The 22,307-nt window shown below is 36.5% G+C and overlaps 3 protein-coding genes and 1 long non-coding RNA gene across 4 annotated transcripts; 3 read left to right on the top strand and 1 right to left on the bottom strand.

The window, feature by feature from the left end:
* Window positions 1-10,524: 10,524 nt before the first annotated feature.
* LOC125313622 lies at window positions 10,525-18,002 on the bottom strand. The gene is made up of 4 exons (XR_007197270.1): window positions 17,887-18,002; window positions 14,458-14,607; window positions 14,307-14,311; window positions 10,525-10,577 (listed from the first exon to the last, which is right to left on the bottom strand). It is a non-coding gene; the product is annotated as an uncharacterized LOC125313622 (long non-coding RNA).
* LOC115747777 (major strawberry allergen Fra a 1-3-like) lies at window positions 10,620-11,626 on the top strand. The gene is made up of 2 exons (XM_030684062.2): window positions 10,620-10,903; window positions 11,009-11,626. Exons 1-2 carry the CDS (start codon window positions 10,720-10,722, stop codon window positions 11,302-11,304), a joined length of 480 nt encoding a protein of 159 aa, XP_030539922.1. The 5' UTR covers window positions 10,620-10,719; the 3' UTR covers window positions 11,305-11,626.
* On the top strand, window positions 14,579-15,423 carry LOC115747778 (major strawberry allergen Fra a 1-3-like). Its single transcript, XM_030684063.2, has 2 exons — window positions 14,579-14,777; window positions 14,871-15,423. The coding sequence occupies exons 1-2, from the start codon at window positions 14,594-14,596 to the stop codon at window positions 15,164-15,166; spliced, it is 480 nt and encodes a 159-aa protein (XP_030539923.1). The 5' UTR covers window positions 14,579-14,593; the 3' UTR covers window positions 15,167-15,423.
* LOC115747779 (major strawberry allergen Fra a 1-3-like) lies at window positions 17,692-18,499 on the top strand. Its single transcript, XM_030684064.2, has 2 exons — window positions 17,692-18,056; window positions 18,155-18,499. Exons 1-2 carry the CDS (start codon window positions 17,873-17,875, stop codon window positions 18,448-18,450), a joined length of 480 nt encoding a protein of 159 aa, XP_030539924.1. The 5' UTR covers window positions 17,692-17,872; the 3' UTR covers window positions 18,451-18,499.
* Window positions 18,500-22,307: the final 3,808 nt, after the last annotated feature.

Genomic DNA, 22,307 nt, shown 5'->3' with positions numbered 1-22,307 from the left:
CGAAAAAGAATATAAACACTAAAGTTAGCGTCGTACATAAATATTGGTACTCCTAATGTCATTTTGCCGTAATTCATATTCTTGTAAAGGAAGTTGTACCGTCAGGCTCCATACAATTATTGTTGTGGTGTGTAAGATTCTCACGTTTAAGGTTAAAAAAAGGAAAATTGCGTTAAATAGTCCTCCCAAATCCTTAAATGGATAGTCAAAAGGAAAGGATAAAGGTGCATTTTGAGTTGGAAGTGGGATTGGAGCCTATGTAGCATGGACACTTTTCAAAGGCTTACATATCGTGTCCGACACTTTTCACATACGACCGATACGTGGTCAGCACTCTAGACACTCCAAAGACACACGGATTCAACATCCCGACACGCACAAGATCAATTTTTAATAAATTAGTAAGAAACATATCAAAGCTAAATTTACCAAATGTACACGCACACATACACATACTTGAGTCATAGACCCAGTTACCCTAAAATTAATACACATGAAGAAAAAGAAGAAACTCATCGCTGATATTTTTATATATATGTAATTATATATACACATGATAATCTTATATACAAAAGTATACATTTAATATATAACGTGTCCCAACATGTCAGAATTCTTTTTTTTTTTTAGAATCACATGTCGACATATCGTGTTGTGTTGTATCAATACTACATAGGGTGGGGCGGCGAAACTTAGTGAAAGACGTTGGAAAATGGTGGCATGCAAAGTGTAAGCAGCTTGCGAGAAAACAAGAGGGAAATAGACAAGCATTGTGGGGGCAAGCGAGCCAAATGACGACATTATGAGAGATAGATGTCTCCCTTTCTCGTCGGTAGCCATAAGATATCATTTGTTTCGCGAAAAATAAATAATTTAAAAAATATTTTTTTAAAAATGATCACTTGTATCGCATACAATAATAAACAATCAAAAGATATTTCATCGTCTACGAAAATATTGAGACACAAATAGTTAGCGATTATGACAACATTTCTCATTGATTAATTATTTCAACCGATACAAGCGATTATTTTTAGTAAAATATTTTTTAAATCATCCATTTTTCTCGAAATAAGTGGATTCGTACGAAGCTGCTCCTACTACACAAAGGAAATGTAATTTTGCTTTGTTTTTTTTTTTGTAGAGTGCAAGAATCAAACACCACACCTATAATAATAGCGTCTCCACCCCCCAATTTCTTAATCAACAGAGCCACATGCCTATTGGCATTATCGTGGACTCACCAAGGGGATATTTAAAGGGTTATAGATCTGCGTGACTCGTCATATTGCTTAGCACTAGCCGATCGCTATTTGAGGCCGGACGAAAAGTATCGTGGTACTTGAATTCAAAGAAACTCGAGCCTTAACTCATTTTTTTTTAATTGTTTTTTTAAGATATTGAGTAGATAAAATACTTTCGGCTTTTAAATTCCAAGAATGTTTTGGTTCAGGATGTATGAAGTCAAAGTCAACTCTAGCCATCAAAATCAATTGCTTTGAGCTGCCGCTAATTCTCTTTTTCTCCTAGATTTGCCTTGAATTTTTTTCTACCCCTTTCGGTGCGGCGAGGCAACCTTTGTCTATCTGGCTGGAATGAAGACTAAATCAACGGATTTGCCCTATTTTTCTTCCATAATGATAATGGTCGTGGGTCCCACAGGTTAGAAGAAAATGAGGTTTTCTTTTTCTTTTTATTTTATTATTGGATTTGAAGTCTTTTCTACTTACAAAAATTATCATTCGTCATTTCATAACCGTGTGTCCCTGTCCTTAATCTTCTCGAGGGAGATGGTGCAGCCGGCAGTATCAAGAAAACTAACTTTGTCGAAAGTAAAACTGATTACACATAAAAAATTACCATGTATCAATTTAATATAGAATTCAGTGTTTTTTGGTTTTCCACGATTTGGCTAACAGTTTCCTACATCAAGTGCACCAAGGACAAGATCAATGCTCTTGACGGGGACAATTGTTACTGCATATGCACTTTCATCGAGAGCGACATCAAGTTCGACAAGATCGATTTCGTTGTCTGCGAGGTGAAGTTTGTCGTGGCCGACGGCAGGTGCGTCTCCTAGATGACCAGTAAATACCATACTATGGAAGGTTGTGAGCTGAAGGAGGATGACAGCAAGTAGGACAAAGACAAAGCCTGATTAGTCAAGTCCATTGAGGAGTACCTCTTGGCCAACCCCGACGTTTGCGTTTAAATACTCTTTTTTTCTTTTTTCAAATTTCAAAATCTTCCTGAGTAATACTATACAAAGTGAGAGGACAATTTACATTGTATGTTCTTTTTCTTGTTCTTGTGGCTCTACGTAAGAGCTGTTTGCTGAGGAAAAGCTTCTTTTGGTGCGATTTCTATCTTCTAAAGGATTTGATGGTCGTGTGTGTAAGGTCAAGTCGAAAAAATAAAAATAAAATCTTCAAAGAGAGCAGTGAGCATCACAATAAATTAGATTGCACTAACTTCATTTTCCAACCCCAAAAGGATGAGATCTCTCTTTGTATTTACGAAGTTCTGATGAAGCTTCCTCTATTTCATTTTTGATTTGTAATCATAAGATTTTTTTAGGGCCTGTATAGTAATCATTCTGCTTCTCTGATTTTATTCTCCGAAACAAAAAAAAAAAAATTGAATCCTGTTTGATAATGTAATTAATTTTGATTTTGATTATGTTCCCAGAAACAGTTTTGGAGCAAAAACAAGAACAAAAAAAAGTTGGTTATGAGAAAAAGAATCACTTTTGAGAATTATAAAACAGAATAAAGTCTCACATCTTTCACTTTTTCCTTTTAGTTCTCTCGTCATTTTTCTCTCGACCTAAAATATTTTCAAAGAAAAATATACAAGATAATAAAGTTAAAATAAAAAAATAAAAAAATTGGAAAATAATTAGAAAAGTTCTAAAAAATCAGAAAATTTTTAGAAAATCCCTAAAAATAGAAGAAGCTTCGATTAGGCTAGATTGACTTCGTTTTCCTAAATTTGGGCCTAGATTCCTAGATTTCATAGATCTTCTTCTTTTTTAGGAAAATTATGAACACCTTTGAAATTAAAATTGCATTTTTCTAAGCCTTTAGGGCTTTGTTAGGACTTTATAATACGAATTATCAATGCCATGATTTCTTGGCACTTGATTTTATTAGTTGTGATTGGCCTAAGTTTATGTACTTTAGCCATAGTCTATTTTAGAAAATTTTGGAAAAAGAGAAAAATAACCTGCGTCAACACTTAGCAAGCTCTCGTTATTAAGTGTTGAATGAATTAAGACTGAGATTTGATTTTCTAGAACAAAAAATGCGCACCAATGCGGAGCGGTGCGATTCGGTGCATTTTCCTTATACAGATGAGGGCGCCGCTTGTGTAAGTTGTCTGCTCGCTCAAACGAGTTGGATGAAACCACTTAAATGGTAAAAATGACTCTTGATGATTTTTTATATTTATTTTCATATTTCAATATACAATATGTTATATAAGAGAATCAATATGAATTAATCTTCAGTTAATTCGAAATATAAGATGAAATTTCACAGAGTAACTAGATAATTATTTGACTTAAATGACAAAAATTGGGAAAAACAGTTATTTTTAGGAACTGAAATTATCTGTAGTTACCAAACGCGTTTTTGTTCCAAGAAGAGAAATTTATGCAGTTATCAAACGTGTTCTGATTCTCAAATTCATCAAGGGAACAGAATAAAAAAAGTCATTTTAATTAGAATCACTTTTTCGAATCAGAATGGTTGTCATACAAGACCTTAGTTACATTGTATAATGTGTAAGCTAATATTCATGCATTAAGACCTGTTTTTTTTTTTTAAAGCATTCTGATAGATAATAAAGTACATTTTTATTCTAAGGGCAAAAGGCACAAAAAATCTTAAACTATGCCCATTAAGACACGTTCACTATAAACCTTTTTTTTTAACACAAAAAATCTTAAACTCGACACATTTGTAAGAGTTTTTTCCAATGTAGGCTAAATTAATTGATATTGTAATTAATAATTGATCTAATAAAGAAAAGATAATTTTTTTTAATTAGTCTAGTATGGGTCGTATTAGTATGGGCCGAGTTGAGCCCGGTTCGTGATGAGAGGATCTGGTTGAAAAAGTCTATTTATAGGCTGAAACAAGCTTCTAAATAGTGGTACTTAAAGTTTCATAGTGGTGTTATTTCATTCGGTTTAATTGAGAACAAGCTGGATCATTATTTATACTACAAGGTTAGTGAGAGCAAATTTATTTTTCTTGCTCTTTATGTTGACAATATTTTGCTTGCGAGCAATGATATTGAATTACTGAATGAGACAAAGCGAATGTTATACTATTGACAAGAAAGATCTTGGTGAGGCGTCTATTGTCCTTAGCATTGAGATCCACATGAATCGTTCTCGCCGAGTTTTGGGTTTATCTCAGAGGCCATATGTTGATTGGATTTTGGAAAGATTCAATAGTTAAGAGTGCAAGCCAAGAATTGCTCCTATCTGCAAATGTGATAAATTGAATCTTTCTTGGTGTCCTCACTTAGGTATTGATAAAATCCATATGAAGGATGTATCTTATGCTAGTATACTTGACAGTATTATGTATGCCCAAGTTCAAACTAGGCAAGACATTGCTTTTACAACAAGATTTCTAGGCAAATATCAGTCAAATTTTCGACACGATCACTATATTGCTGTCAAGAAGGTGTTGAGGTACTTAAAAAGGACCAAAGACTATGCTAATTTACGTATATATTCAGAACTTACAACTATTAGGGTACTCACATTAGACTATGATGGTTGTCAAGATGACAAGAAGTCAACAAAATGATACATCTTTATGTTAGTAGGTGGTACAGTTTCATGGAAAAGTATGAAACAAAAAACGATATCATCCTCTATTGTGCAAGCGGAGTTTATATCATGCTACTCATTTGCTACTCAGGCTATTTGGCTCCAGAATCTCATTAGGGAGTTGACCGTATTTGATTTTGTGGATAAGCCCATCCAGTTATTTTGTTACAATAACTTTGCAATGTTATTTATTAACAATAACAAAAGTCTTAAGGGGTTTAAACATATGTAGGCCAAGTTTTTTATCATAAAAGAATCCTTGCAGAATGGTGACATTGCAGTAAAGCATATAATCACATATGAAATGGTTGCTAATCCACTAATGAAAGGTTTACACCCTTGTGTATTTGAACGACCTGCCGCTAATATGGACTTAGAAGATCACAGGATGTTGTTGTTTAGTGGGAGCTCTTTATTTTTGCTCTAATAAAGTCTATGGAATTATTATTTTCATATTAAACACATATCTATTAAAATCTCAATGCATTGTGTAAACCTTGAGTGATGGCTGGCTGTGGCATTTAATATTTAGCCATAAGCATATATCTTGTTACACATATGATATAGTTAACTGTAAAAGTAAGACATATATTGGTTCATTGGAACTATAAGAATAATCTCTACTGGCACACCGAGTTTCATGACACTTCGTCCAAAAAATGATTTTTATCAACTGTAGCAAAGAAAGGAACTTCATAGAAGTTAAAATAAAAAGAAATAGATATGCCTAGATACTTTATTCTAAGATGAAAGAATGATGACTGCCAAAGAGGATGACACATAATGTTTCTTTATTATATGAGGTGCTATCTGTTTGCCACACTACCATATTAAATCAATATCAGTAGAGTTAAAAGCACTTGTGATCATGGGTGGCTTTGTGTCTTTTAATGCACTTACTAACATGGTTTGGTGTTTGAGACTTTATGCGATCAAATTGACTATCAAGAATTATCTCTAGACCAATATAAAGATGTTCATATACAACACAATTTTAATTAAGATGGCTCAAGTAGGAGAATGTAAGAGTTTTTCTCGTGGGGGCTAAATTAATTAATATTGTAATTATTAACTGATCTAATAAAGAAAAGATATAATTTTTTTTAATCATTTTACTATAGGGCTGGTTAATGTAGGCCGAGTTGAGCTAGGTCCGTAATGAGAGGGTCCGGCTGAAAACTCTATAAATTGAGTTCAAGTCCATCTTTTAACCCTAATACACACATAACATCATATAAAGAGCCGTTACAAAACACGATATGTGAAGGGCAGATTCATTACAGCTAGTGATTCAAGGGGTTATAGAGGACAAACTCTTAAGTGTTGATTTATTGATATTCCACATTAAGAACGATAGATTCCAAACAAGGTGCATAAATTCCTCTACTTCTATATTGTGATTCGTGTATTTAATTATGGTGATCTTAAGGCGCTGTTTAAGGTTTTAATTGCACCTTATAATATTTACCTTGCGTCAAGGTTCTGTCAATGAGAGCCGTTAAGAATCTATCTACATAGACGTCAAAAAGCAAACACTGTTGACATGGTGGTTAACGTGACTTAAATGAAATAAAAACGAAGTTGTTTTGCTAAAAAATAATCTAATGATAAAGGAAAAATGTGTTACATATATACAAGTTGGTGGTTTTTTTTTTTTCGCAAGAAAAAGCTTATGGTAAATGTGTAACAATTGGAATAGTTTGAGATTTTTAATGTTGTAAAAAAAGTTAAGAATAAATGTGTTTAAGTGGACATAATTTGAGATTTTTTGTGGCTTTTTCCCTTACTATAATTATAAATCATCTATGCATACTCACCGAATAAGCTATGAGACGCCTAGATATTGAAGTAAACATTTCAAAAGCATCAAATTATATTTGATGAGCAAGTTTAATCGGATCGTAAAAGGGAAAGGATAAACATCGTGTTACCGACGACGTTTTCTTCTCGGCCAGAGCCTACATGAGGGTCGATTAGCATCCCCTCTTAAAGACTTTTCTTTTGCTGGAGTCGTGTCCAAATTGAAGCCCATATAGCGAGAATAGTCAAATAAGAGGACAAAAGTGGCTCAATGATTTTTATTATTTTTCTTTTTGAAAAAATTTATATATTCACATTTTAAGAAATTATGAAATATCATATTTGACTCGATTATTAGCACACTAGAGAATTTATTTTTTATTCTTTTTCTTATGTAATTATTTTTCCTTGAAAGCAATCAATCAAGCGCTATTTACTGCTATTTCATATAAAATAAATGATGGCATAGAGCCCTTACTCTGCATTTATTAAGCTAACTTCGTTGCACTATAAATGCTGGAATTTTGACGGGAGAAGTTGAATCTCCATTTCTATCGTTCAAAGCTTCGCTTTTCCTTCCCCGCTTTCATTTTCTTACTAAACAATCAAGTCCACTTTTAATTAGAAGAATAAACTGGAATATTCGTTTCATGATTAGACAATAATATACTAAGTCATTTCACGAGAAGAAAAATAAGAGAATAAAGGGTCCACTGAATTTCAAGCCTTTAATTTCACCAATAAGATACGAAGATCGATTCATGTTTGGACTTGCAAAAAAAAAAATATATATCAATTAAAAATCAAATTATCAACCAAGCATGATGTGAAATAAAGTGAAAAGGACAACTAAAGTCACGTCAAATAAACCAGCTGACACGTTTAATATAATCGTGTACTTCGGGTTGGATAAGGACATGCTCATGCCCTCTTCGACTTTCCATTTTCTTCTAGAAGACTGACGGCTCCGCCTAAAAAAAAAGAGAGAGAGAGAGAGAGAAGAAAGGCTTAAGCCTTAAATCAAGTATGACTAGTCCAATTTATACAAATAATTTTTGAATTTTGATTCAATATGAAACGTGATTTATAAATTTTAAATTTGTTCATTATATATTATAAACTTTTGATACATATTTAATTTATTTTTTAAATTATATAAAAATGTATATTGTTATCTCGAAACTTAAATTGAAAGACAAAGCTTCACGATTGTGGTCTGGGTTGTTGGCAAATGACAAGAAGCTCACAAGATAACGGAAATAAAAGAAAATTTATGTTCAAGAATGAATTGAGGAAATTGGACCCCTTTCTCACGCTGAATGAGTTCTCAGGTTTCTTATCGAGAGATACCTTTGCTTTTTTGGTTGTCCAGCGTGCTGTCGGTACTAATTATTTTGTCCCAATTAACCCAAAATTGCAAGAATAAAGATAAAAAAAGTCCTAAATTAATTGTAATTATATTAATTCAGTCATAAATCTTTTCTTTTACTAGTTGAGTTTCCAATTTTTTGTATTTGTGTCAATTCATTTTATCCAATCAATTTTGATTGAAAAATACTAACATTGAAGCCGACCGTCTTACGTGGCGCCGACGTGGGTAATTTTTAATATTATTTTAATAATTTTCAATTTTTTTATGTACTTTATTTATTTATTATTTATTTTTTTCCTTCACTTCTTCCTCTAGGTGATCGCCGGACTTGGACGATTGGCCAAAGACGAGGGCCGATTAGAGTGAGCCTCGTTGTTGCTGGGTAAGGTCGGCCTTGCTAGTGGCTAGCAAGGGTGAGGCTTGACCTTGCCAATAGGGGTTGGGCAAAGCCGAGCCTCACCAGGGGCAAGCGAGGCTGGCCTTGCCTAGCGACAATAAGGGTCACCCTCACCACTGGCTGGTAAGGTCGACCTTGCCGGTTCTTGCCTCTAGAGGAAGAAGGGAAGAAAGAAAAAAAGAAAAGAGAAAAAAGAAGAGAAAGATAAGAAAAAAATGCGAAGTAAATACAAAATTCGAGAAACATCACAGTATTATTAAAATAATCCATGCCAGTATCGGCCGCACCTCATAGAGCCGCTATCGTCCACGTTAGCATTATTAATTTGACACAAATGTAAAATATTTAGAGTCAATTGTTAAAAAAAAAAAGACTTAGGATTGAATTTGTATAATTACAATATATTTAATACTTTTTTCTTTATAATTTTCTCGATGGATGCGTGTATGTCCCATTCATACTATTCACAGGGTTTGGATTCTTCATGTTATCCCAGCTCCACAGGGATTGAAACCGTCACTTGCATGCTCCAGGTGAGTCTTTTATTTGAGTGCAGAATCCACGGAGAGATCACTTGTGTTTGGAACACAAAGAATGTTTAATCTTTTTTCTTGTCTTTTGGTCTCTCTGGCTTTTTTTTTTTTTTAATTCTTATCTTATACTGTTCTATCAATTTTCTCATTTTCTTACTAATCCATAATTTCCATTTTTTATTAAATAAGAAAATGGAAAATTTTGTTTTGTGATGAAATGGCTTGTTAAATCAAGTTATTTCACAAGAAGAAAATAAAGGGTAAATTCCAAGCTTTTAGTTTCAACAGTAAAATGCGAAGATTGACTTCACATTTGAAATTATTACCAAAAAATAACTAAATTTATTGTAATTGTGTCAATTCAGTTCTAATTTTTTTTTGTTTTTACGAATTAAGTCCTAACATTTATATTTGTACCAAATCAATCAATCTGACTAATTTTGACTGAAAATTGCTAACGTGGCAGGATCGATACTGACATGCACAATTGTTAATAACATTTAAAATTATTTTGGATTTTTATTTGTTTTTATTTTTTGTTTTATTTTTTCTTTCCTTTCTTCTTCCTCCAACCGGTCGTAGAGGTCTGACGAGGTTCCAACTTGTTGTTGGGCAAGGTGGAGCCTCAGCATCCAGATCTGGCGAGGTGATCGCTCAATTTCATTCGATCCAAAAGATTGAGCGAGCCTTTTATCCGTCACTTTCAGCGTCAATTAAAATGCTACCACCAAAAGATCGAGAGTTAATTCAAATCGTTTCGTCTACTCTCCAGTCTTAATTCATCTCTCCTTTCGGTCGTTCAATGCCCGATGGGAGTACGGAACGGAATCTGGATGCCCATGTGGAGGTGGGTGAGGTGAATGCTTTGAATGGTTTCATCTGCTTCGCACTTCACTGTATTTGCTCGTCTGGGGGATTCGCACGGAAACTTTTCCCTTCCTTCCATGCGGAGACATAAGCAAAGCACAAATCTCTCGATCTATGGATTGAACGAAACTGAGCCACCGTCTCTTCAGATTTGGCCGAGGTCGACCTCGCCCTCGCAAGTGGCCAGCGGGGGCCGAGCTTACCCAGAGACTGGAAAGGTGGATGACTGACTGGAGGAAGAAGAAAGGGAAGGACAGAAAAAAAAAAATAAATAGAAAAATAAAAAATTTTAAAAATATTATTAAAAATTATTCACGTCATTGCCTGTCACGCTTCGTTAGTGGTTTTCGCTAGAAATTATCTAGATGGACTGAATTGACATAAATACAAAAAGTTTAGAATTCAATTGATAAAAAAAAAATTAAAATTGAATTGACACAAATACAATAAGTTTATGATTTTTTAATAATTTTTTAAGAAAGTTATTTAAGTTAAGGTGATCGTAAAACTTCAAGAAAATGCTAACAATTTTAAATGGAAATAAAATTATGACCGAAGCAAGATATGAATGGAGTAAAAGAGTTTTCTTCCGGTTTTGATAACGATGTTCATTTGCCATTCTTTTAGACGACCGACAGCTCCGCAATCCAAGAAAGACCAAGGCCTAAATCAAGGCCGGGTTTATGACAAAAAAAAAATAAAAAAAATCAAGGCCGGCTAGTCCAACTTGGCGTGCTTTGAAGTTTCAATGATGACGGAGCACTAACCAGAGGACTCGCCTATAAGAACCAAGTAGTTCTCTTCATCATCTTCATCAGCTCAAGCCTTCTCCTTTTAGCAATCACGCCAAACCCTTTCACTACCCTTCTCGAGCTCACTTCTCTTTGTTTCTCACAAGGCCAACATGGGAGTCATCACCTACTCGCACGAGGTCACAAGCACCGTCCCACCATCGAAGCTGTTCAAGGCTTTGGTCCTCGAGTCGCACAAGTGCCTACCCAAGATTGTTCCCGACGGCATCAAGAGCGTTGAGTTCATCGAGGGAGATGGAGGAGTTGGCAGCATCAAGAAAACCAACTTCGTTGAAAGTAAGTCGGATCATACTCGTGCTTCTGCCATGTCGAGTCTATGTATAGAATATAGGCCTCGGAATTAAGAATTGACTTATTCGCTTTAATGAATCTGCACAACAGCCTCCCACATCAAGTATACGAAGCACAAGATCGATGCTCTCGACGCGGGTAACTTTTACTGCAAATATACTATGATCGAGAGCGACGTCAAGTTCGACAAGATCGAGTTTGTCGAGGAAGAAATGAAGTTCGTCGCGTCTGGCAGCGGATGCGTCTGCAAGATGACCAGCCATTACCATGTCAAGGAAGGTTGTGAGCTCAAGGAGGAGGAGATCAAGAAGGGCAAAGACAAAGCTATGGGATTGTTCAAGGCTGTTGAGGAGTACCTCATCGCCCATCCCGATTGTTGCGCCTAAATGCTCCTTTTATGAAGATCCTTTTCGTGTGATGATACAGTAAAGTGAGTTGAAAGTATTGTGTTGTATCTTCTTCTTCCCCTTTGGCTCTGCCTCGGAGCTTTGGGGCAAGGAAAAAAGTTTTTATGTTGTGGTTCGTATGTTGTCAAGGGTTTGATGGTTGTGTGTAAGGCAAGAAAATAAAGGAGCAATCCAATGAACATTGGATTTTGCCCAAGAAAAGATCTCCCTTTGTGGTCATGAAGGTGAATTTTTACTTAATTTATGCATTTCCTAAGCTTTTTTAAATTCATTTTGATTAATAAAAGTAAAATTTTCCACTTAACTGCATTCGTCACAATTATGCAACTTAATATTGATTATATTAAGCTCTAATGTGCTTCTTTGAAAATCATGGAAAGCAAGCATTAAGTAAAATATAGACAACTTAACTAGCACAAAAAAAAAAAAAAAAAAAAAAAGGAAACGATCATGATAGAGACATTTGTCTTTGTGAGTTAATCCAAGTTTAAAGTCATCTCGCTTCGATGACTTGGCTATTGTGCCATCTGAAAGGTCAAACTAGCAAAATTGCTTTTAGTAAAACAAAAGCCCTAGCGTGACGAGAACTCTCAACCCCAAGATGTTAGAAGGTGCCAAATCAATGGGCGCCGGCGCAAGCCAAGTAGCACGGTCTTCGGGAACAGGATTTCTCGGGAAATAGAAGAGGATAAGGCATGAATTACAAGGAAGTGCCGTGACATAAGGCCATTACTTTCACATCTCTCTTTATAGATATCTAAAGATAGATATAGAAAGATTTGGTGGGGTCTTTATAGAAAAAAGAAACTCTCTCCCAGTCTATATGTTGATGGGATCCATTTGTTTTCCTAGAAATAACTTTTTATTTTAAACAAAGCATTACAAACAAGTACCATCATTAGAACAGTGATTTGAGGAGGACTCTACTAATATAATAAATTTAACTTTAAATGGGAGATGGTGAAAAAGAAAAAGGAAGCTTTGCTTCCTATTTTGATGAAAAGCCCAGTTTGCAAGCGTATGAGTAGCTCCATTATTGGGTTTACAGGTCCAAGCCCAACTCCAACCCATATTGTGTTGAAATAGGAAGCAAGAATTTGTCGATAGAAGGTTGAATACTTCGAGGGCAAAGACCCTTTTGTTGGATGACATCAATTCAGACATTGCGATCGGTTTCAAACATTGTTTTCGGATGCCGAGCGGCTGAGCATAATTGCAGGCGAGAAGGGCGGCTGCTGCTTACACACTTCTATCGGGCGAGTTCCAACGTTCTCTTGTTGTCCAAGTTTGGACTACCAGGCCGCCAGTCGATTGGACACTAATACCTATGGCTCTTTGGGAGAAAGGACATTAGAAGTGTCATAGTCTGTGTATGACACTCACTTTGATATCGATTTTTTTTTATCACTTAAGGGCCAATTTTTTTGAAAAACAATTATTTGAGTGCCAAATTAAATGAGTTTTGTTGGAAATCGTATTTCGCACAGTACTTATTAACTAGGGTATGTAGCTAGGAAGCTAGTTAATAAGTACTGTGCAAAGCACATGCTAGCTGCACAGGAGCCGAGACTCCAATGACTCACCCCAGGCATAGAAAGCTACTATATCTACCTATCCAACAGTAGTCAATTGAAGTTGATGTGGAGTATACTTTCTCCACTATCACTCTCTTAAATTGAGATAAGTTTTTTTCTTCCATTCATCCTAGGGAATACCCTTGAATTTTATGTTCCAAAGTTAAGACAAAGTAATTTAAGGACTTGCTTATGTCCAATGTGGCATTTTTCTTATTAATAACCTAATCTTACGTGGCTCGTTGGAGGATCCCATCTAGTAACAAAAACAACTAAAAGTTAAAAATTTTTTAAAAAATAAGATATAAAAATAAAAAAATTAAAAATTACCAAAAAAGAAAAAGAAAAGGAAAGGGTTGTAGTGGCGAGGAGTTGCATAGCCTCGCCGAGCCTTGGTTAGTGGCCGACGACCCTTGCGACCGCAAGCGAGGACTCGCTAGGGTTGGTGGGGCCTGGCCTCGGCCCCGCCCAGATCTGTGAGGTCGAGCCCTTGCCTGCGAGCATTGGGGGCCGGCAGCCGCTGATCGGGGCTCGACGACCTTAGCTGGCCATCTCGCACTCTTGTCGCTGTGCCAAGCTCTACCTTATTCTTTTTACTTTTTTTTTTTAATTTTTTAGTTTATATGTTAAACTTAATTGATTTTTTCAAATTGATTTATTTTTTTTAAATAGTCGCCACGTGGAGTCCACATGGACCGATTTTTTAAAGAAATAATTGCCACATGGACTCCACGTGGACTGACTTTTTAAAGGAATTTTCCACATAATATTTAAAAAATTAATAATAAATGCCCCGCAATCAGTTTAGCTGGAATATCTCGCCATTGACACTTAAGTAATTACTTTTTCTTCGATTTAGTACATAAGTGAGCTGATAAAAAATTTTGGTATCAAAATGGATGCCGTACACAAACTTTGACACTTTTGATGCCCTTGTGCCAGCTCCTTTGTTATCTCTTGATGCAACATCAACATTGAATTTCAGCCCTTGATTTGATGGTGGGAGCCAGAAGTTTGTCCTCTCCCCAAGAGAATTGATTCCTAAACTTATTTCCGTGACTGCTCGATAGTGCAACGAACAAACATACAAGCATACCTTTGCAATGGTGGTCAGGCTTGTCTGGTTTCAAGCCGAAAATTTCCGTCGAAATCAGTTCATGATTTAAAATTTCAATTTTCTTTTCGAAAAAGATTGTACACTGAAAATTTAGAGCTGAAAAAGGGATTAACTTATTTGGCGTTGCCTATTTTACGCTTTCGTTCCGACCAAAAAATAAGATTCATATTATGACCAAAATATTCGTCTTGAATTACTTTTTCTAGAGAAGTGGTATACCAAGTATAGACAATCGTAATGGGCTCACGATGTCTACGAATGAATATGTTATTTCTCATTAATTCCAATACCTCACCTTAGGCTGTTATAATAATGGTCATACAAAAGGAGCTTCCAGATGGTCGGTGCTCCTCCCAATGAGAAAACAAGAAAGGCTTTAAAGAAATTCGGCTTGGTCCAATCCGGAGTGCTTTGAACGTTGAATGAGGATGGAGTACAAACCAATGGACTTGCCTATAAGTACCAAGTAGCTCTCCTCATCATCTTCATCAGCTCAAACCTTCTCCATTAGCAATCACACAAAACCCTTCCACCACCCTTCTTGAGTTCACTTCTCTTTGTTTCTCACAAGGCCAACATGGGAGTCATCACCTACTCGATGGAGATCACAAGCAGCATTGCCCCGTCAAGGATGTTCAACGCTTTGGTCCTCGAGTCCCATAATGTCCTACCCAAGATTGTTCCCGAGGGCATCAAGAGCGTCGAGTTCATCGAGGGAGATGGTGGAGTTGGCAGCATCAAGAAAACCAACTTCGCTGAAAGTAAGTAGGATCATACTCGTACTTTTACCATATCTATGTATAGATCTTGGAATTAAGAAATAGCTTCTTTGCTTTGATGAATTTACGTAACAGGCTCCCACATCAAGTACACGAAGCACAAGGTCGAGGCTCTTGATGCAGGTAGCTTTTACTGCAAATATACCATGATTGAAAGCGACATCAAGTTTGACAAGATCGACTTCGTCGTGGAAGAAGTGAAATTCATCGCGGCTGGCAGCGGATGCGTTTGCAAGATGACCAGCGAGTACCATGTGAAGGAAGGTTGTGAGCTCAAGGAGGAGGAGATCAAGAAGGGTAAAGACAAAGCTATGGGATTGTATAAGGCTGTTGAGGAGTACCTTGTGGCCAATCCCGATGTTTGCGCCTAAATGCTTCTTTTCTCAAGATCTTTTATAAGTGATGATATAGTAAAGTGAGTCGAAAGTGTGTATCGTATCTTCTGTTTCCCCTTTGGCTCTGCCTCGGGGCTATTGGCTGAGGAAAGGTTTTCATGGTGTGATTTTCTATGTTATAGAGGGTTTGATGATTGTGTGTAAGGCCATGCCAAAAAATAAGACTTCATGGAGCACTGTGCAATCCATTGAATACTGGATTTTTCCCAAGAAAAGATCTCCCTTTGTGGTCATGAAGGTGAATTTTTCACTTCAGTTATATGTGAGTTGCCTAAAAAAGACGTTAGAATGCACGTGTGACTTGGATTAGAAAAATCCCACATCGAAAAATTGATATGGTATGAAGTAGTTAATATATCGTAATTGGCCCATAATTTGTTGGTTTAAGTTTTTGAGTAAATGTGAGTCCAACTCTCTCTTGGTCATCTCGATTTGATGACTTTTGATTTTTTTCTGATTCTATTTGCTGGACAAGTTTTAGAGAATTAGAATGCATAGAATTTCTGTTCTTAGGAGCAATTTCTCTTCCCATTTTTTTATTATTTAAGTCGAATAATTATGTTCTGTTACTACAAAATCAACCTATATGGCATCACTAATTAAATGAATATAGATCATGCATAATTCATAATTAGTCTCTTTATTTTGTGGAGCATAAGGATATATGCAAGATCATTAAGAAAGAACATAAGCTCAATAAGCAATTTGCACTTGAATTTTTGCCATGAATTTGCGCTTAAACACTTTTATATTTAGCCAAATTCATACTCGACTTGACCCGTATTACTTAAATATTTCTATATTTAACTAAATCATGGCATATTTATTTCTTATAATTTGTTAAGAATGCAATACAAATCTAGAGAATATTTTTTTTTTTTTTTTTCCAATAAAGTATGTTTTTTTTTTTTTTTATAAGAAAATGTTTGTTTTTTTTCTAATTTATATATTTATAAAAGTTAATTTTAAATTAAATCATTTATTTTTATTGATTTTTTTTATTTTATTTTTTTCTATTTTCTTTTCCTTTTTCTCCGGCGTGCAGCGATGATGGTTGGTCACGAATAACAGCGGGCGACAACGGACGGGTTCTTATTTGTCAAAAGTGATTGTGGAACAAAGAATTAACTTTTTTTTTTTATTCTTGTTTCTTCTCCAAAAGTGTTTTCGGGTATATAATCAGAAAATTCAAGGATTATAATCATTTACATTACCAAACAGGTTTCTCATTTTTTTGTTTCGAGAACAGCATTAGAGAATTAGCATCATTGCCAAACAAGTCAAACTTATTTGTGAGTTGATCCAAGTTTAGAGTACAGTCATCTCGATTCGATGACTTAGCTATAGTGGCATTTGAAAAGTTGAACTAGAAAAATTGACTTTCTTAAACAAAAGCACAATGAATCGGATCCACTCTGTTCCCTAGAAATGACATTTCTTTTCAAACAAAGCATTACAAACAGGATGCAGAAAACCTACATTAAAAAAATTAAGTAAAGAAGACTCTACTAGTATGATTTTCTTCAATTTCAGAAGGAAGATTGTGAAAGCAAAGAAGATGTGTCTCCTATTTGATTAAAAACCCCATTTGCAAGAGCATGAGTAGCTCCATCATGTGGTTTGTGGATCCAAGCCTAATTCCAACCTGGATTGTGGTAAAGCAGGATGCAAGGATCTGCAAGCAAATGTTGAATACTTGGAGGATAAAGACCCCTTTGTTAAATGACATCAATTAAGGCTTTGCAATCGATTTCAGCATTTACTTTTTGGATGTCGAGGGACTAAGCATATTGCATGCGAGAAGAAGAGCTGCTGCTAACACTTCCATCGGCGAGTTCCAATGTTCTCTTTTTGACCAAGCTTCGACTATTGAGCTGCTAGCCAACCATGCAATAATACCTATGATTCATTTGTTATCTTTTTATGCACCATCAATTTCAGCCCTTGATATGACCATGGGAGACATGAGTCTGTCCTTTCTCCAAGAGAATCGGCTCCTAAACTTATTTCCGCGATTGTCCTCAATAGCACAACCAACAAACATAGAATTATACCTTAACAACGGTGGTCATGGTTGTCGTGTATCGAGCCTAAAATTCTTATCTAAATCAAATCATGATATAAAAGTTCAACTTTCTTTTCAAAAAAGATTGTATCTTGGAAATTCAAAGCTGAAAAAGGGATTAGCTTATCTAGACTCACCTATTTTATGCTTTCGTTCCGACGAAAATGAATAATTCACATCATGATCAAAATATTTGATTTGAATTACTTTTTCTAGACATGTGGTATACCAAGTATAGAATATCGTAATGGGCCCATGGTGTCTGCGGATGAATATGTAATTTCTCATTAATTCCAATACCTCACGTTAGGTTGTTATAATAATGGCCAAACAAAAGGAGCTTTGATCGTGATTTGTCCTTTTGCCTGACCTTCCAGATGTTCAGTGGCTCCTCCCAACAAGAAAACGTGAAAGGCTTGAAAGTAATTCGGCTCGGTCCGATTCGGAGTGCTTTGAACTTTGAATGAGGATGGAGTTCTAAGCAATGGACTTGCCTATAAGTACCAAGTAGTTATCCTCATCATCTTCATCAGCTCAAGCCTTCTCCTTTAGCAATCAAACCAAACCCTTCCACCACCCTTCTTGAGGTCAGTTGTCTTCTTTTCTTACCAGGCCACATGGGTGTCATCACCTACTCGCTGGAGATCACAAGCAGCATTGCCCCATCGAGGATGTTCAAGGCTTTGGTCCTCGAGTCCCACAATGTCCTACCCAGGGTTGTTCCCGAGGGCATCAAGAGCATCGAGTTCATCGAGGGAGATGGTGGAGTTGGTAGCGTCAAGAAAACCAACTTTGCTGAAAGTAAGTCGGATCACACTCATACTTCTCCCATGTCGAATCTATATAAAGACCTTCGATTTAAGAATTGACTTCTTTGCTTTGATGAATTTGCACAATAGGCTCCCACATCAAGTACACAAAGCACAAGGTCGAGGCTCTTGACGCGGGTAGCTTTTATTGCAAATATACTATGATCGAAAGCAACATCAAGTTCGACAAGATCGACTTTGTCGTGGACGAAGTAAAATTCGTTGCAGCTGGCAGCGGATGCGTCTGCAAGATGACCAGCGAGTACCATGTGAAGGAAGGTTGTGAGCTCAAGGAGGAGGAGATCAAGAAGGGTAAAGACAAAGCTATGGGATTGTACAAGGCTGTTGAGGAGAACCTCGTGGCCAACCCCGATGTATGCGCCTAAATGCTTCTTTTCCCAAGATCCTTTCTGAATGATGATATAGTAAAGTGAGCGGAAAGTGTGTATTGTCTCTTCTGCTTCCCCTTCGGCTCTGCCTCGGAGCTTTTGGGTGAGGAAAGGGTTTTATGGTGTGATTCCTATGTCATTAAGGATTTGATGGTTGTGCGTAAGCCATGCAAAAAATTAATAAATGATAAATAAATATAAATCTTGAAGGAGCAATGAGCCATCCAATGAGTTATGGATTTTGCCCAAGAAAAGATCTCCCTTTGCGACCACGAAGGTGAATTTGCACTTTACTTATAGATGAATTGCAAAAAGAAGAGAGGGAAAATTTGGTGTACATCGGGGTTGGCCACTGACGTAGCTATCATGGCAATTGAAAAGTCAAACTAGCAAATTGCCTTTCGGAAACAGGAAAAAAATAAATCGCTCGGCGACTGTTCTCGATGGAACATCGAACGAACTTTGAATCGTTAACTTAGCAATGGTGGTCAAGTTGTCTGTTATAGGCATAAAATTCGTGTCTAAATCAGTACGTAACATGAACAATTAAATTTCCTTCAGGAAAAAGATCGTACCCAGGCAAACTTGTAGCCGAAAAAGGGATCAACTTATATAGACTCGCCCATTTTAAACTTTGGTTCCGGTGGGGTCGGAGCTCAATGATAGTGGCCCAATAGCTCCACGATCACCTCTATGCTCAAGAATTAGTTAGGAAAGAAATATATGGATGTCACTGCTAAAGAATGGTAATTGGAACGCTTTCGGTTTCTTCTGCTCGAAATCAGATGTTTAATCTCTTTTAGATGTAATAAGGTTTCGCCAATGTTAGTATTCCAATTCGACCTAAAAAAAATGTTACTAATGGCCAGACGAAAATATCGTTTTTTCGTAACTTATCCTTTCTCCTAACATTCCAAATGATCGGTGGCTCCTCCCAAGAAGAAAACATGAAAGGCTTGAAAGTAGTTCGGCCAATCCAATTCGGAGTGCTTCAAACTTTGAATAAAACTTGAAAGAGCAATAAGCAATCCAATGATTGATGCAACGCCTTCGATTTTTCCCTCAAGAAGACCTCCCTTTGTGATTATCATTAGTCGAGTCGAATTTGTACACGAATTTATTCTATTCATATATCATTAGCCAAATTTCCATCTGCCCACAAAAAAAAAATCAGACTAAACTTCTCTACACAAATATTGATGCTTGAACATTTAGAATTATGAGACACATAGGGGCCATGAAGTGTCCCAAGCCTGGCGTATCTCTGGATCAGCAGGACCAGAGCACGCAAGCGGAGGCAGAAGTGCGAACGCCGACATGCTAAGCCAGTTGAAGGACCTTGATGCCTAGGTCGTCCTCCTCCAAACAAGCCTCTTTGATGTCGCAAGCCGAAGCTCGGCTCGGGACGCAACTCGCATCAGCCCAGTGTCCCTGCAAGATGAGCCACTGGAGAATTCCGGCATTGCGAGGAGCACGATGGCGAGCTCCCTCGCATAGCAGGAGAGGCCACCCTTTAGCCGACAACGATGCCCAGATTGATGAACACCTGAATTACCAAAACATATGTAAAAAAATTGGGAAAGATGATTAAAAAAAAGAAAGAGAAAAGAAAATGACTAATTACCACAGGAAGGGCAGTGAACAAGCCACAAAAAATTGTGTTCATTAATGTCGGCATCGGTATCGTTGTCGGCTCTAGCTGCAATTACTTCTTCTCTGAGATAACATTCAACGGGTGGCATCTCATGCTCTGCGAGGGAGCAATTTCCTTGGTCCTGCTCACCATGGCGATCCTTGCCATGCCGGAGTCCCCCCGGTGGCTCATCATGCGTGGACGCGTGGCTGACGCAAATGGCGTCCTCGCTAGGAGCTACAACTCTAAGATGGAAGCCGAGCTCTGGCTTGGCGACATCAAGGAGCCTTACCTAGATGTACGTCACTGATACATCTACTAGAACGCATGGTTGGACGCGTGATTGGATATATATGGAGCGAAATCGGTGATCTGGTGAGATGTTGAGATTAGAAAATTTGATAGTGATAAGGACTATTTCAAACAAAAAGATGAAGAAGTGCGAGTCCAGCGGGCCCGCCACAACGAGATTCCTGGCAACAAAAAGATTAGGTGGTTACGCAAAAACTATCTGGAATTCGGATTCGTTCAAAAAATTCAAAGCAAATATCTCCACAAACAATGTAGAAAAAAAAAAAGTGAAGAGATAAAAATCTCATTGCATTGATATTAGATTCGTGTTTAAAGATTAATTCATATACATGTTTTTCCTCTTTTGTGAAATTTCATTAGTAATGAAAAATCAACACAACCGGAGGTCGAAGTCTAAATTCTACTTTTAAAGCAATACTTGACAGACAGAATCAAAGTTGCGATCTCTTTTGTCGATGTATCGAATAATGCGGATAGTGACTTGAGAATAGAGTTGTTAAACATGATTAAATGTATGGAGAATCTTAAAAAAAAAAAAAGTTCGAACATTTATATAATGGAGCAACTAATGTATATAAGAATACATTGTCGGCATGATAGAAAATTTCAATGAAATTCTACGCACCTGTGAAGTTGATATCTCCATTAATGTCACCAATTTCAATTGTACTGCTCCCGCCATATAGGTGAACCCGACATGAACAAAGAATATTGTCCTCCATGTTTGATCTGTAACCAACTTGTCCTTTTCCATAATTTTCTAAATTCCGGGTGGCTCTGGCCCAGGAAAAAGCAAGGCTGATTGGTCCAGTTCGGAGTGCTTTGCATTTTGAATGGTTATGGACAGCTAAAATCTACTAACTTGCCTATAACTCGTCAACTGCTACGTGTCATCTAATTAGTAACTTGGTGATAAAATTTATAGAAACTAGCAGAGGGTAAATTTATCACATGTCTATCAGTTTGGGGTTTTTGTGGTCAAAAGATTAGTTTTGAGTAAATTTATTACAAGTGTACTAGTTTAAGCTTTTTCGTAGTTCATCGAAGGAGATGGCAGAGTTGGCAGCATGAAGCGAATTAATTTTGGCGAAAGTAAGTCTATCGTAGATGTTTCTCTACCGCTGAAAGTTTGTTATTGAATGTAAACGTCAAAAATAATCTTTTTACTCTTGGGAGTTCATGTAAGAGATGCTCACATCAAGTGCATGAAGCACAAGATTGATGTGTTGCCTTGCATTTTTCTCTAAAGTACATCTGACTTTGTGATCATTATTCTTCGGTAAAGGACACCTAGAGTGCTAAATTTATGTACGGTACTCACTTTATCAACAATATTTCTTTTGGATAATTTAAGTGCCAAATTGGAGAAAAAATGATCATTTAAGTGCCAATTCTGACAAAAAACGATCACTTAAGTGTCAATTTCGACGAAACAAGACACGTGATATCTTTTTTTTTATTAATTTCTCAATATTATGTGAATTTTCTTTTGAAAAAGTCTGTCCACATGGCATTCACGTGTCAATTTTTCTTTTAAAATTCAGTCCACGAGCACGCCACGTGGATTTTTAAACTAAAAATTAAGTTAATTTTGTTAAAAATATTAAAAGCAAATAGAAAAATAACTTAAAAAATAAAAAAAATTACAAAAAAACTTGCAACTGCAGCTAGGGTTGTGGCTAGGCAATTTTGGGGTTTGCGAGGCATCCACTAGCCACGGCCGGGGCCTTGCCGACCCCGGCAAGGCCTCCTAGGCCATTGCCCCACCCATCGCCGGGCCGGTGATGGTGGGTGGTCGCCACTGCAACTTAACTTTTTTTATTTTTATTATAGCTTATTTTCAGTTTTTAGTCTATTTTTACTTTTTTTAATATTATTTGGATTTTTTTATTGATATTTAATTTTTTTT

This window comes from Rhodamnia argentea, chromosome 1, assembly GCF_020921035.1.
Source record: "Rhodamnia argentea isolate NSW1041297 chromosome 1, ASM2092103v1, whole genome shotgun sequence".
Lineage (NCBI taxonomy): Eukaryota > Viridiplantae > Streptophyta > Magnoliopsida > Myrtales > Myrtaceae > Rhodamnia > Rhodamnia argentea.
Note: the sequence above shows the minus strand (reverse complement) of the source record. Positions and strands in the feature narration are given on the sequence as shown.